General features: G+C 44.6%; 2 protein-coding genes across 3 annotated transcripts in view; both read right to left on the bottom strand.

The window, feature by feature from the left end:
* Window positions 1-15,715, bottom strand: part of SARDH (sarcosine dehydrogenase) — an 850,014-nt gene that overhangs the window by 739,140 nt on the left and 95,159 nt on the right. For both annotated transcript variants that reach the window (XM_086921071.1, XM_086921072.1), the window contains exon 6: window positions 13,017-13,117. In XM_086921071.1, coding sequence (XP_086777197.1) covers window positions 13,017-13,117 — 101 coding nt within the window. The remainder of the gene's footprint in view (window positions 1-13,016; window positions 13,118-15,715) is intronic.
* On the bottom strand, window positions 1,326-2,246 carry LOC147710376 (uncharacterized). The gene has a single exon (XM_086919985.1). It carries the CDS (start codon window positions 2,244-2,246, stop codon window positions 1,326-1,328), a length of 921 nt encoding a protein of 306 aa, XP_086776111.1.

The following is a 15,715-nucleotide window of genomic DNA, read 5'->3' as shown; positions in this document are numbered from 1 at the left end:
CAACGCTTCCTGCTGGCTTCCACTCCAGACAATAAAAATATCGTCTATGTAGCGTAGCCAACAGGACACCTTGGTCGAAAATGCAGGGGACTGATAAACCACCTCCTCTTCCCACTGTCCCAGGTAAAGACAGGCAAAACTGGGCGCAAAACAAGTCCCCATCGCGGTGCCCAGTAGCTGATGGTGGACAGTCTCATTAAAAAGGAAAAAATTCTTGGTAAGGCATGTGTGTGCCATCTCCAGAATCATCTCAGTATGGAGAAGGTAGGAGATAGATCGTGTTTTGAGGAAATGTCTACATGCCTCAATGCCTTGCTGGTGGGGAATGCAGGTGTAAAGGCTGTTTACATCTAGGGTCATGAAGAGATACTTGGGGTCCCAGGGCATGTTATTAATTTTCTGTAGGAAATGGCCAGAGTCTCTGAGATATGAAGGAAGGTTCATAACCAAAGGTTGTAGAAAAAAGTCCACATATCTCGAGGTGTTTTCCCAGCAACTGCCTCGTGATGACACAATCGGTCGACCTGGGGGATTAGTTGCATTTTTGTGAACTTTGGGTAGAAGGTAAAGGGCTGGCATTTTAGGGTGTTTATTGAGGATAAAATTAAATTCCTCTTTGCTAATGAGCTTCCTTTCCTTCCACTCATTAAGTTGTTCCGTATATTTCGAGACACAGGCAAGGTAAATTGCTTTGTTACTCCTTTCATATTTAGTATCATCACTCAACTGGGATAGGCCTTCATTAATATACATGTCACGGGGTAACACCACCATATTTCCCCCTTTATCAGATTTTTTAATAATAATCTGTTTGTCATCGCACAGGGTTTTTATGGCCTCAAATTGAGCTTTAGTTAAATTGTGTTTCACCTGGTTGTTGGTTTTAGATAATCTTTCAAATTCTCTAATCATAGCTTTTTCAAAGATATCGATTGATTCATTGACAATTTGCGGTAAGAACACAGATTTCGGTCTAAAACCGCTTTTAAAGTTCAAACCAATATCCACGTCATCGGGTATCACATTAAGTAAAGGATTCTCAAGCGTGTCCAAGTTTCCTTCCAGTTCATGGAGTAGATGCAGCGTTTCCACATCTTCACCCGTGATACTGGTGGGCACTTGTGCAGACTCGCGGGTCTCGGTGGAGAGTTTTGTGGCATGCCACTTCTTTAGGCGCAACTTTCGAGTAAAATAAAAGAGATCAATACGACTTTGTGTATAGTCAAAAGAGGAGGTGGGGCAAAAGGATAATCCTAAGGAAAGTACCTCTTTCTCAGCCTTGTTCAGCTCCCTGGACGACAAGTTGATGATGGTGTTAGACTCCATTATTTTCCTCTCCTTTGGCCCCTTGTCCTGGATCCCACTGGGCTCGAAATGCTGCTTGTGTTCATGGTCACGCTGTTTTTTCCGGCGCCTTTCGCGCCTTGACCTCGTCCTTTTCCTCCGCCGGATGGTTTGTTTTGCCCAGTCAGTCTTCCCTGGGCTACCATGGCAAACTCCATTAAAATCTTTTCTTTTGGGCTCATAAGCTCCGGATTTTGTGCTGTTATCGTGCTCGGACCAGCTGGGGTTATTGTTTGTTCCCTTGAGACAGCCTGATCTGTAGTGTTAGTGGCATTTGTTCCATTTGAAACAGGAGACGGATTTGGCCCCTGTATGGTAACTGAACGTAAATGGTCGTATCTCTTGGCAAAGGTCAACACTTGGCCGCGTTCATAGTCATTGCGGTCACGTATGAATTTGGTTTCTTTCTTATCACGTATTTCTTTCTCCAGTTTCTCGAGCTTGATATCGTACTTTGCCATTTCGCTGTCAAAGTCTTTTTCATCTTCATAAAGGCTTTTTAACTGGTTTGTAATGGCCTCTATTTCTGAAGCCAGTTTTTCACAATGTTTATTTGCGTATTTCACAAGAATTTTGAGCATTCTTATGGAACATTCGTGACTGTTCCCCGCCCATTCTTCCACCATATCTGGGTCCGGGTCTGCGAGGGTCGGCGTGGTGTAAATCCGCAACCCCCTTGGCACTCTGTCTACTTCAATATATTTCTGAAGTGTAGTGGCTTCCCACCATTTACTTTGCTCAGTTACCAGCAATTTCCACAGGGCATTCCAAAGATTTTGTTTGTTAGGGCCAATGTTCCTCTGATTCACATTCTCAGAGGTATTGCTGGTGGCAGGTGAGTCGGCATCGGTAAACATACGGCTTGCTGCCTCTTTCCGCCGTTGGTTCCTATTAGAAGCCATTATTGTGATTGTCTTAAATGTCTGCGGGAAATATGAGCTTCCGCCTGCTTTGCATTCGTGACACACTTGCGTAACGGTATACGGGAAGTGTGTCAAGCCTTAAGCCTCTCTGAAACGCTGGAATGTTGTGGCTCGTGATCAGCGATCATAAACAAACAAATTCACTTCAGTAACGGAATACGACAGAATGCAGAGGCACTCACCAATACAGCCGGTGAAGCAAAGATAGGCGTTTCTGTTCGTAGGTTATGAACCTTCCTTCATATCTCAGAGACTCTGGCCATTTCCTACAGAAAATTAATAACATGCCCTGGGACGCCAAGTATCTCTTCATGACCCTAGATGTAAACAGCCTTTACACCTGCATTCCCCACCAGCAAGGCATTGAGGCATGTAGACATTTCCTCAAAACACGATCTATCTCCTACCTTCTCCATACTGAGATGATTCTGGAGATGGCACACACATGCCTTACCAAGAATTTTTTCCTTTTTAATGAGACTGTCTACCATCAGCTACTGGGCACCGCGATGGGGACTTGTTTTGCGCCCAGTTTTGCCTGTCTTTACCTGGGACAGTGGGAAGAGGAGGTGGTTTATCAGTCCCCTGCATTTTCGACCAAGGTGTCCTGTTGGCTACGCTACATAGACGATATTTTTATTGTCTGGAGTGGAAGCCAGCAGGAAGCGTTGGAATTCGTAGATGAACTGAATTCCAACGAGTTCAATCTTAGCTTCACCTGTCATATTGACCCCACAACCATTGAATTCCTAGATGTCAGGGTGGAAAATAGGAACAACACTCTTACCACGACCCTATTCCGTAAAAGCACAGCCGGGAACAGCCTATTGCACGCCTCGAGCTGCCACCCCACCAATCTGATTAATTCTATCCCTATGGGGGAATTCCTTAGAGCCAAACGAATTTGCTCTAACGAATCAGACTATAATACAGAAGCTGCCCTCATGAGCACAAGGTTTAAAGAACGAGGGTATGGTCGAAAATGTATAGCCAGGGCCCTAGCCAGGGTGAAAGAAAAAGACAGAACAAGCCTCCTCAACCCTAGTCCACCTTCGAGTCAGTCTAACGAAGGGGTGATTAGCAGATTCATTACTGATTACAACTGTGACTCAAAGGGGGTAAGGAATGCCCTAGGCAAATACTGGAATATTCTAAAACTAGACAAGGACCTTTCCCCAGCAATTTCCGAGCACCCACAACTCACGTTCAGAAGACCCAAATCCCTGAAAGATCTTCTCTGTTCGACTCTTTTACCTAAGGCAATCAAACAGAGAAATCCCATACAAGGTTTTTACACTTGTGGCAGGTGCAAAGCCGGTCGCAACAGCAAAAACATTAAGGAGGTACAGCTATCAAAAGAAACCAACAAATTCAAAATCACTAAGCATGTGACATGCCTAACCGACCATGTCGTATATGCATTAAAATGCCCGTGTCAGCTGTACTATATCGGCAGCTCCATACACCAAGCCAAGAAAAGGGTGCTCGAACATATGCGAGCCATAACCAATGGAGATAAGCAATATCCCATTGCCAGGCACTTCGCTTTGCACCACAAGAGCAATGCGAATCTGTTGTCATTTTGTGTATTGGAGACAGTCCCAGTGAGGGAAAGAGGGGGAGACCGTATCAAGGAGATGAGGAGACTGGAATCCAGACTCATCATCAAATACAAGACGACCCAACCCAATGGCCACAACTTGCATGAGGAATTGAGGGTGCATCTGGGTTAACTAGCCGGTTTGTCTGCGTGTAATTCTGCCGTTTTTTAACTATTACTGTTTTTTATTATTGTCACTTATATTTCGGTCACTGACGGCATTTCTCTCACTTTTGGTTTACAGAATTACGGGATGAATTTTGGGAGTCTGTCCGATTGTATGAATGGACCACTTTGAATCAATGAAACTTTGGAACTTTTTGCTTTTGCCCACTTGGGCGCAATCACAGTAACTTATAAGGCTTTGCATGTGAAAATTCGACAGTATGAATGACCGAATTCAACGCTGTCTGAGTATGAATGGACCACTTTGAATCAATGGAATTTTGGAACATTTTGCACTGGCCATCATAGTACCTTATAAGGCTTTGTATGTGAAAATCGACAGGATGAATGACCTAATTCATTGCTGTCCTATCGCCGACAGGGCGCGATCCAATGACGATAATACTGCCTCTGCCCTCCACGGCTCCACGGCGTGTTGAATGGGAACACCTGGTTTGTGGAACCTTGGCCCACTTGGGCGCAATAGTCCTCAATGCATTGTAATTTTCGTTGATTACTTAATTTACTTTGTCCCTTATACTCCACTAATCTGCATATATTATGAGCCTTTATTTGCACCGGACTCAGCCTGTAAATATACCGGCAGTCTGTCTTCCATGTGTATGAATTCAATACCATGTGACACCTTGTTTGTGGAACCTTGGCCCACTGGGGCGCAATAGTTCTAAATGCAAGCTAAATGCAATGTATTTTCTGTTGATTCTGTATTTGATTTGTTCCATACATTTCGAATGATTCTAACCTGTATGTATAAAGAGCCTTTATTTGCACCGGACTCAGCCTGTAAACATACCGGTAGTCTGTTCTCCATGTGTATGAATCCAATACCATGTGACTGTATATATTCAACACTTCCTGTTTGGTTTCGGTCTCGTGAAAAAGCAGAACTGACTGCGAAACGCGTCGAGAAAGCCATTGAATAAATCACGCTTTGCACTTCCAAGTGGCCCGGATTTCTTTTCTTTACTGGAGAAGGTTTTGGTTGGATTTATTGGGACTCGCTATCCCATCCGAGGCCCGCCTTTGACAAGCGGCAGGGGTCTATAGCGAACTGTTGGTTGGATATATATATATATATATATATATATATATATATATATATTTCTTTTTTTATTTAGTTTTACCTATCCTTTCGTCTGTTGACTTCCCCGCCGCATATATATATATATATATATATATATATATATATATATATATATATATATATATATACATGCATACATATATACATGCATACATATATACATGCATACATACATATATATACATACATATATATACATACATACATATATATACATACATACATATACATATACATATATATACATACATATACATATATATACATACATACATATATATATACATACATACATATACATATATATAATATATATATATATATATATATATATACATACATACATATACATAATATATATATATATATATATATATATACATACATACATATACATATATATATATATATATATATATATATATATATATAAGCGGCGGGGAAGTCAACAGACGAAAGGATAGGTAAAACTAAATTAAAAAAAAATAAAACCATTTACTTTGCGCTTGCTGTCGGTGATGCCGCAAACATAAGGTAAATGTTTTTTTTTTTAAATCTAATTTTACCTTACAATACAATAGTATATGAAAAGGCAGTACTTCCAGGTGAGTTGATACTTAGTGTGTGTATGAGAGGATGCTGAAAAAAAGGAGAAGCAAAGAAATACACAGAGGGGAGGGTGAGAAGAGAGCGCAGAAGAGGAAGAGTTGTGATCGAGGCTTACTAAAATATGCAGAGAGAAAGTGGTGCATTTCGGAAGCTACAATGGAAAGCGGTGTGAAGGGGAGAACAGGAACGGTTGCGACATTCTACAGACCACTACACTACCCTTTCCATAAACCTCAGCGACATGTCACAGTCTCATACCTTCAGAATTGAAAATTTTTCAATTCTAATTATTCACAACAAAATCACCATGGGTATTTATTGGACTGAAACTGCTAACAAGCATTGGCAAAAACAATAGCTGTGGCTCATTTCCGGTGCATATCTGTTATTGTGTGATAGGTCTAGTTGCAGTAACAGAAAGCTCATAGAAAGGCGCCAAAATACTAGCTGGTTGACACATTATGGAAAACACAGGATTTTAGTGTATCTCCTTTAATGTCACACCCTTCATTACACAGGCCACATCTCCTGGAAGTATTACTAGATATGTTTTACACCACACCCGTTTGAGACTCCTTCCCCCACACCTTTTTCATCCCACTTAAAGCCCTGCACAGCACCTTGTCAGTATAAGCAATGTACTCAACATTGTGTGTGCATACAGCCTCTGCACAGCTAACAAAAAGTAACAATTCTATCAATCCTTTGGGTAACATGTACCCCGATAACATGATAGGTCACTTCTGACCTTTGGAAAGTCTGCAAAGCAGGATTATGGTACAGTGTCTGTTCTCTCTGCAGCTTTCTTGTGATGTTTACTAACTTTAGCTTTCAAAGAATTATTTCTTAGTCTTCTCACATCATACATCACCACCCCCCTTCACCTATGCAATCCGCCCCCCCTCTCTCCCAAATAAATGAATTGCTTGTTCCTCAGTGATGCAGCAAAGCTGATCACTGGATACGGTCAGCGGTACCATATATGCTAGAGGTAAATCGGGGCACTTTTACTCATACCTCCCAATCTAAAAACAAGCATTTGCAATGCAATAGGTCTCGCATTTTAGAGAATTTGAGCTATTGCCATTGCAAGTGGCAATGCCTTTTATTTACGTGTTGGTTTTTAAAGCATAAATAAAAGACATTGTCAATTTCAATGTCAATAGCTTAAACTCTCGCAAATGAGAGACGTATTGCATCGCAAAAAATGTTTTAAGCAGATGGGGAAGTAATGGTGGCAGAAACAACACAGGGGCTTTGTTGGAGGCACCATCAAGGGAGGAATGGGTTTTGGGGAAGCTGTACAGAGGGCATGGGTTGGGGAAAGCAGATGACAGACACAGCACCGAGAGTGGGGAGCCAATGGGTGTAAGAGAGCAAAGTGGAGTATGTGGTGGAGTATGTGGTGGGAAAGCAGACGGGAAAAAAGTGATTAAAGGGATGGGGACTACACGAGGGTGAGCGGGACAGAGAGAAATACATGGGTGACAGACAGCAGATGGAGAGAGGTACACTTACTGTCTGAAACAACTTGGCCTAACCTTGCCAAGACCACAGATCACAAGGAATCATTCGTACCGTGAGTCTGTCAGCATCGCGGCCAGCACTTCAGTGAAGGCTGTGCCCTTTTCAGCAAAGGACTGGGAGCTCTGTGAAGAGAGACTCCAGTGTTCGATGAGGACTGGTAAGTGCTGCAAATACGGTGGTGAGAGGTTGTAAAGGTCACAGTGGCAGCTGTGAGAGCCATACAGGTGCCACTGAGGATTGGGAAAAAGGATGTTTCTGATGGACAGGCAGAATTATTTGCAGCTTTTGTTAAGTAGAAAGGGTATGAATGTCTCATGGATCGAGGAAAAAGCAGGCTAAGCGGTCAAAGTTTCTAGGACAGATCACGTGATGAGCTAAGAAATGTGTAGGGCACTCTAATGGAAGTTATCTGTCTGTTGGAGAAAACAGGGCCTTGCCAGAGACCCCTAACCCTCAGATCAGACAGATGGGTGAGGGTCAAAAACAATGGTAAAACGGATGGCCCCTGCGCGCGCCGCTGCTTCCAAATGCCCAAGCCGGCTAGAAAGTGAAAGTGACCGCGAGCATGGAAATGGAAACAAGCGCGTGCGTGAAAGCTCATTAGAAAAAAACAGATGGCCTCTGCGCGTGCCGCTGCTCGCTCCCTCAAGGTGGATGCCGCCACATGCACGAGTGGGTGGAAAAGAGCTGACCAATTTCTAAAGGTCATCTCCTAGAGCAGCGCATGCGCGCTACCTAGGCGAGACCTAAAAATGAGCAACCAAGTCTCGCTCATTTTCCGGAAATGCTCCGAGCAAATGGAAAACTCTACCTTGTGACCTGCTATGCAACCCCTCATTCCCTAGCTTCAAAAGGAACCTGAAACTCCTCCTCCTCAACAAATACTTTAACTCCTAGATTATTGACCTTGGTTAACTAGCGCATGTACAGGTCTAGTCCCTTAGATCATAGTCGGCTGCTTATCTGTTTATGCTATCCTTTAGATCATCTTGAATCTGCTTCTCTTGTTTTTAGTACTGCTTTCATTTTCTTTGATGTTTGCTATTTTGGCATTTTGAATTCTCATCTTTTTTGTGTTTGCATGCCCGATTTACTGTATTCCTGTTCACGATTTTGTAAAGTGCTCTGATACCTTCGGGTCAAGCTAGTGTTATATAAAACGTATAAAATAAATAAATACAAATAAAATAAATAAAGGAACTCCTAATAGGCACAGTGCATGTGACCAGAAATGAAAAGGCTTCATGGCAGTGTGTTTCCTAACTAGATCATCAGAGCCGTTCACTATTACACACTTATGCGCTCGCTGAGCTGGCACTCTAAGTGACGTTATTTGAAAAGATGGCCAGCATGTGTACAATCCATCAATGTTCGCTCAAAGAAGAAGAAGGACAAAAAGTTATAACAAATGAGAGCCAGACATTCACAGGGGGCTGGAGCTGGAGCTGGAGCTGGACTGCTTACATCGCTGTCCGGTATCCTGTTTCACTTCTTCCATCTAGAGCATGTCCAACTATCTCTTTGAATCCTAAAGGGTGTAAAATCTAGAAAGGGCATTCTGTCAGCAAACCGGATTCATCTCTGGCAGTGCAGTGATAGGAGACATGTTATATGTGTTACTGTAAACCAGGACTCTTCAAACTGGGGGATGGGCTCCCCTACGGGGGCTTCAAGTGATCCCAGGGGTCTTGGGGCACCAGGCTCTTGCCCAAAGAAGCATTATGCTGATAACATGTCTTTGTTTTCAGTGGGGACAAATGAGTGACAGTAATCCGCTCTGTAATAGGCCATCACTAACATCTTTTGTCATTAATATCCTGGCTGGAAGGTGGTGTCAAAAAGGAAGGCCTCCAAATATTCCTCAAACCCCCACCCCATTTCTAATAATCACACTGTGGATACTTGTGCACGTTAGTAAGGTCTGCTGACCAGAATAGTATGCTTGGTGGTCATGTATTTGATTGTGTTTTTAAATGGTAACAGAACTTAACTGCAATTTTTAAATACATCTAGACATATTTAAACATTCCTCTAGGGGGGTGTGGCACTTGCCACAAGTGTATAATCTCTATGATTACTCCCACCACTAAAAACAGCTGGCTTTTGTGAGGGAAGAGTTTGAAAATAGCAGGGAGACTTTGTGTGCATTTCCCACAGTTGGAATAGAATAACAATGTCATAACTAACCAACATCCTGGGCTAAACCAATACAGACCCTGAGGTTAGTGTCCCTTCACAAACATTAGAGTTAAGGTTTACCGTCAAAGAATAATATTAGGAAAAGTAGACATAAGATTACATTTGCATTCTTGAGAATAGAGTAAAACAAATGAATATGCAAGGGCCATTAGTGATCAGCACTGTGTGCTTAAAAGCTACGATTATCCAAATAGCAAGTACCACAAATCAGCAAATATAACATTCTTGTGAAAGCAAAGTTAATACATTAAAAAGCAGTCACAAGTCTAACAAAAACACTATTTGACACTCCCCAGAAAACCCTAAAGGGAACACGAATGGGACAATTCAACCATCAACAAAATGATATGGCCTTCCTCGAAAACCCACCCAACAATGGTCAACCATGAAAAACTTTAAAATTAAGGTCTGAAGGGGCTGATGCAAATCTCATTCTCTTTTTGTATTTCATATTGCAGTTTTTCAAAGAATTGAAAAAGTTCCAGATAGCCAGTGCTTAATTTGAGCTGGTGCTTTCCGGTGCTCAGCACCGGCACTTAATTAGTTTCCAGTGCTCGGCACTGGCACCTAATTGTCAACACCATACTTAGAACAGTCTACCACATGGCAGTGCTGCTCATCTAATTTAGAGATGAGCAGAACAACGGTTGTTTAGGAATACAATACACATTAAAATTGCTAATACCTGGCTCCCCAGCCCTTCCTTTAGCTTCGGAAACCTGGAATAATCTGAACTGTTACATTTACATACGAGAGCGATGGTTAGTAGTTGTTTTGGCAGCAATGACAAGGGTGATGGGTGGTGAAAGCTGCAGTGGCCTCCTGGTCAGAGGCCTGGCATTTAATATTTTACAAAATAAGCACTACAGATAGCTACAGCAGTCTGTAACCAGACCAGATAAATAAGTACTGGATGGGATTCTTGAATCAGTCTTAGCCATTTGTAATTGCTCGGAGACGCCCCCAGTCCATCTTTTTTGCCTTATATGCCAGTCTAGAACGAGACAATTCTTTTGCAAATCAGACTGGGAGCTGCCCCAACAGGAAGAGTGCAGCAACGACTGCCAGGCCAGGTCCCCTCTAAATGGGAAAGCTATACCGAATGGTCTAAACCTACTTGGGCTGCATAAGTGAGGTACAGCGTAAATCCGATGGCAATTTGAACACAGGGCACATCTCGGAGCATACAGCCACCTCATCCTCAGTGGCACTATTCATCAAGACATTCCCTTCAATCAATATATTCTCTGATCAAAGTCTAGCCAATAATCCTTTCTGTGCCAACCCCTCTCCAGGTAAACCACTAGGACTTCCTCACATCTACTTCAATGACATATCCCTTCCTGCAACCTCTGGCCCGCAGCGGACCACTCTTATGTCCTTATGACTGAATGTCACTTCTCTGACACAGTGGCCTATCACCAACCCTCTATATCTGAACACAAATTCTATTTTTTAATGTTCCATTTAATGTTCCATACAATTTGTATTGGTATGTAATAAGATAACACATTCAAATAGTCCAATATTGCAGAGTCCAAGAAACAGAAAAGAGAAACCTTAGAAAATGGCAATGAAGAAATACGTACATGAGACCATTTTCAATTAAGATCCAGAAATACAAAAATCACCATGAAAGCTGTGTCGTATAATCACCGGGTCTCTTAGACCACTAAAGTGGACAAGTAGCCCAGAGCAGCATGGATTAGAAGAGATTATCGCTTTAGTTAGTAGAGATCGACCACTGCCTTGCTCCGGTCAGTGAGTCCTCCTACAATAACCCCTTTAATCTCCTTGCAGCTCCCACTAACTCCTCTACAATTTCACTCCCACAGCCGCAGTTTACTTACTGTAGGAGTCCACTCTAGACAGATGCAAACCCATCCCCATGTAGAAAGAATGCATCACACCTTAGAGTGCAAACAGTTTTCCATAGACAAGGGCATATATTTAAAAGAGTGCCTCATAGCCCCATTCCCAGCATTTCCTATAGCGGACACCTTGCACCACGCTGCATTCCTCTTGACAAAGTTCCTATGGGCAAAAATCACTGCACACTGGCTGCAAGAACTCCAGACTCCCCCATGCCCCAATACACGTTGCTGACTCACCCTACTGCATACCTTGCTTTCAGTTGGAACCTTTAATCAGCAGCAGGATGTTCCACTCTTTATGGATGGGACATCCTGATGCTAGTAAACATTCAAACTGCTGAGACCTGCAGGCAGGGGAGCTTCAGACTGGCAAAGTTGACCTAAGTCACAAATCTTCAATGATGCAAAGTTTCAAAACTCACCAAATTTTGGAGGCCAATGCTTATCACCCACATCTATTAATGATAAACCATGACTCTGCTAAATCAAGCTAATACAAGGTGCTCATTGACTCTCAGTCAACCAGCTTGGTTAATGACTGCCTCATAGAAGTCCTCCAAAACTATACTTACCACTACCTGCTCTAGCCTCCTGCTTTTCCGCAGACACTACACACATTCCAAATCAATCCTGAATTGAGCTCCATCCAGGCTGGTATGCACACTAAGTTTGTCGTGTAGAATTAAAGTTTTGCTGTAAGAATTCCGATACTTGAATATTCGCTTCTGAGATAAACACATCACATGAATAAGGAGGGTTAAGATTGGTGCCAAACTATTACCTAAAAAATAACTTTTCAGAAATGAGGGGGGTTGCTTTAACGGGAAAATGACATATTTCCTGCAGTACTGTAAACAAGATATTTTGGCATAGTGTCTGAGTGGTGATCATGCAGAGCCTGGTTGTTTCAATGTCCCCAAACACACTTATTGTTGGATGAGATTACGGAAAACTCTCAAAATGTGGGGTCAGAATAAAAGGAAATTTGGATTATATGAAATATTCATGACTGGATAATATTAAGCAATTATCAGAGTTGAACAGGAATGGGACTCTTGCAAGAATCTGGATGGGGTTGGATTCAAGAGATTTAACACTTCAAAAAGCTGAATATGACGGCCCCTTCACTCATCAATCTAACCAACAGAATGCAACTTTTGTTTATTAGACACAGCAGGGAGAGAACAGTTTTTAGAAGGCTTACTTGCCTGCATCTACCAGGGTACTACACCCTTCATGCAGAAAAGGCGTTATTAAAAAGTATTTCAGGAAGTACTCAGCTGTATTATTGCAGAGATATGTGAATTCTTCTTTCAAAATAAGCAGGTCAAGTGAGCGAGTTGATGGTCAGGGGAGGAGTCATAGCACAATGTCGCAGAAGGATATAGATGACTGCACCATGTTCACTCTCCATTTTAATCATCTCTACTCTTTGTTATTAACCATATGTACTTCATTACTAGTTTGGTTTGAAAGTGGTGTTATCTCTTTTTTCATGTATTCTCTCTAACAAAGTGCTAAGCTGAACAAAGCTGGTATATCTAACTGGTTGCATTCATTAGGACTAAACTTTGAACAAGAACACACCACACACCAGCACCTGTCCCCAGCTCTGTTCAGAAAAAGCATAACATAATATGACTTGGAGGGTAAGCAGAGGGCCACCATACCTGAATCCCTTCGATCCGTTCTGTGACCACATAGGCATGATGCATCGCCACTAGAGGCACGTTCACCCCAGCCATCTGCCCTAGTGCTCTCGCCCACACACCTGAAACAGAGGAAGAGAACATAGTTTAAAACAAGCATTTACAATGCAACGGTTTTGCCTTTGAAAAAGTTAGAGCTATTGGCATTGTAAATGACAAAAAAAATTTGTGTTGGTTTTGAAAACAGATAAATAAATGGCATTGTCATTTACATTGCCAACAGCTTAATCTCTCGCAAATGTAAGACATATTGTACCCTACTGGACGAGCTCAGCAGACAGCAATTACTAACACACACACACCCCCAGAGCCACACACACACACACCTAGAGCCACACACACACACACACACACACAGAGCCACACACACACACACACACACACACACACCCAGAGCCACAAACACACACCCCCAGAGCCACACACACACACACAGAGCCACACACAAACACACACACACCCAGAGCCACACACAAACACACCTAGGAGAGCAAGCACAGCGAGGGGGCAGGGAAGCAAGCACAGCCAGGGGGCAGGGAAGCAAGCACAGCGAGGGGGCAGGGAAGCAAGCACAGCGAGGGGGCAGGGAAGCAAGCACAGCCAGGGGGCAGGGAAGCAAGCACAGCCAGGGGGCAGGGAAGCAAGCACAGCGAGGGGGCAGGGAAGCAAGCACAGCGAGGGGGCAGGGAAGCAAGCACAGACAGGGGGCAGGGAAGCAAGCACAGCCTGGGGGCAGGGGAGCAAGCACAGCCAGGGGGCAGGGAAGCAAGCACAGCCAGGGGGCAGGGAAGCAAGCGAAGCCAGGGGGCAGGGGAGCAAGCACAGCGAGGGGGCAGGGGAGCAAGCACAGCCAGGGAAGCAAGCACAGCGAGGGGGCAGGGAAGAAAGCACAGCCAGGGGGCAGGGAAGCAAGCGCAGCCAGGGAAGCAAGCACAGCGAGGGGGCAGGGAAGCAAGCGCAGCCAGGGAAGCAAGCACAGCGAGGGGGCAGGGAAGCAAGCGCAGCGAGGGGGCAGGGAAGCAAGCACAGCGAGGGGGCAGGGAAGCAAGCGCAGCGAGGGGGCAGGGAAGCAAGCACAGCGAGGGGGCAGGGAAGCAAGCACAGCGAGGGGGCAGGGAAGCAAGCACAGTGAGGGGGCAGGGAAGCAAGCGCAGCGAGGGGGCAGGGAAGCAAGCACAGCGAGGGGGCAGGGAAGCAAGCACAGCGAGGGGGCAGGGAAGCAAGCACAGCGAGGGGGCAGGGAAGCAAGCACAGCCAGGGAAGCAAGCACAGCGAGGGGGCAGGGAAGAAAGCACAGCGAGGGGGCAGGGAAGCAAGCACAGCCAGGGAAGCAAGCACAGCGAGGGGGCAGGGAAGAAAGCACAGCGGGGGGGCAGGGAAGCAAGCGCAGCCAGGGGCAGGGAAGCAAGCACAGCGAGGGGGCAGGGAAGAAAGCACAGCCAGGGGGCAGGGAAGCAAGCACAGCCAGGGAAGCAAACACAGCGAGGGGGCAGGGAAGCAAGCACAGCCAGGGGGCAGGGAAGCAAGCACAGCGAGGGGGCAGGGAAGCAAGCACAGCCAAGGAAGCAAGCACAGCGAGGGGGCAGGGAAGAAAACACAGCCAGGGGGCAGGGAAGCAAGCACAGCCAGGGGGCAGGGAAGCAAGCACAGCGAGGGGGCAGGGAAGCAAGCACAGCCAGGGGGCAGGGAAGCAAGCACAGCGAGGGGGCAGGGAAGCAAGCACAGCGAGGGGGCAGGGAAGCAAGCACAGCCATGGGGCAGGGAAGAAAGCACAGCGAGGGTGCAGGGAAGCAAGGACAGCGAGGGGGCAGGGAAGCAAGCACAGCGCCCCCTTGTGTCTCTTCCACAGAACAATTCTATTAAGAAGTGGGCCTTTTACAAAACAAACTACTCCAACCTATGTAGGGCAGGCCAATGTCAAAATATGGCATGTTATGCTTTTTACCCATAAAGCACCACAACCTTGTGGGCTTCAGTGCACTACGTAGGGGATTCTCAGCAAATGTTGAAAGCAGGTCTTTCCAGGTCAAAATGGTTTACTTTGGTCTGTGCAGTTTATTGATGGCATACATAATTCAACTTTGTGCAGAAGGAGAACATGCTGTAGTGGCTCATTCCTCCGATCTAACCGCAGAACTGTGCCCTAATAGGTTTTGTGGCAAAAGCTATCCCCATGGTCCTAGGGAGGTATGCGTGCTTGCTCTTGCAACAGTGCTTTTGGATGCACTGAGCACAATAGAACAAAGGAAGGAAATATATGTCCCATCAGACCTCGTAATCATGGCTCATCACACTCTATAAATAAAGATCACACCCTGCTGATTGTGTTCAGTATTCTGTTGACACCAACCAGTTTCAGTGATGTCAGAAAGTGGCCTTTTGGGAACATACCGCTTTTGAAGAATAGGCGGACACCGCAGCCATTCAGGGTTCCAATTGCAGTCCTGAGCATGCTTTGCTTTTAAAGTCACCCAAATGGGTGGCGTAAAGCTAAACTGCAGCCCACAAACAACAGCTGACCTTTATGCTACTGGTACATTCTCCTCCACCACATTCATGCAGCCTTATTAAATAGTCCGGCAAGTTAATCAGCATTAACCAATGTTACTGTGTTTGAGGGGTCAGCGTACATGCAGCGTGAGCTGTTTAGCAGTTTTCCA

The sequence above is a fragment of the Lissotriton vulgaris genome, chromosome 5 (genome assembly GCF_964263255.1).
Source record: "Lissotriton vulgaris chromosome 5, aLisVul1.2, whole genome shotgun sequence".
In the NCBI taxonomy this organism is placed as follows: Eukaryota; Metazoa; Chordata; class Amphibia; order Caudata; family Salamandridae; genus Lissotriton; species Lissotriton vulgaris.
Note: the sequence above shows the minus strand (reverse complement) of the source record. Positions and strands in the feature narration are given on the sequence as shown.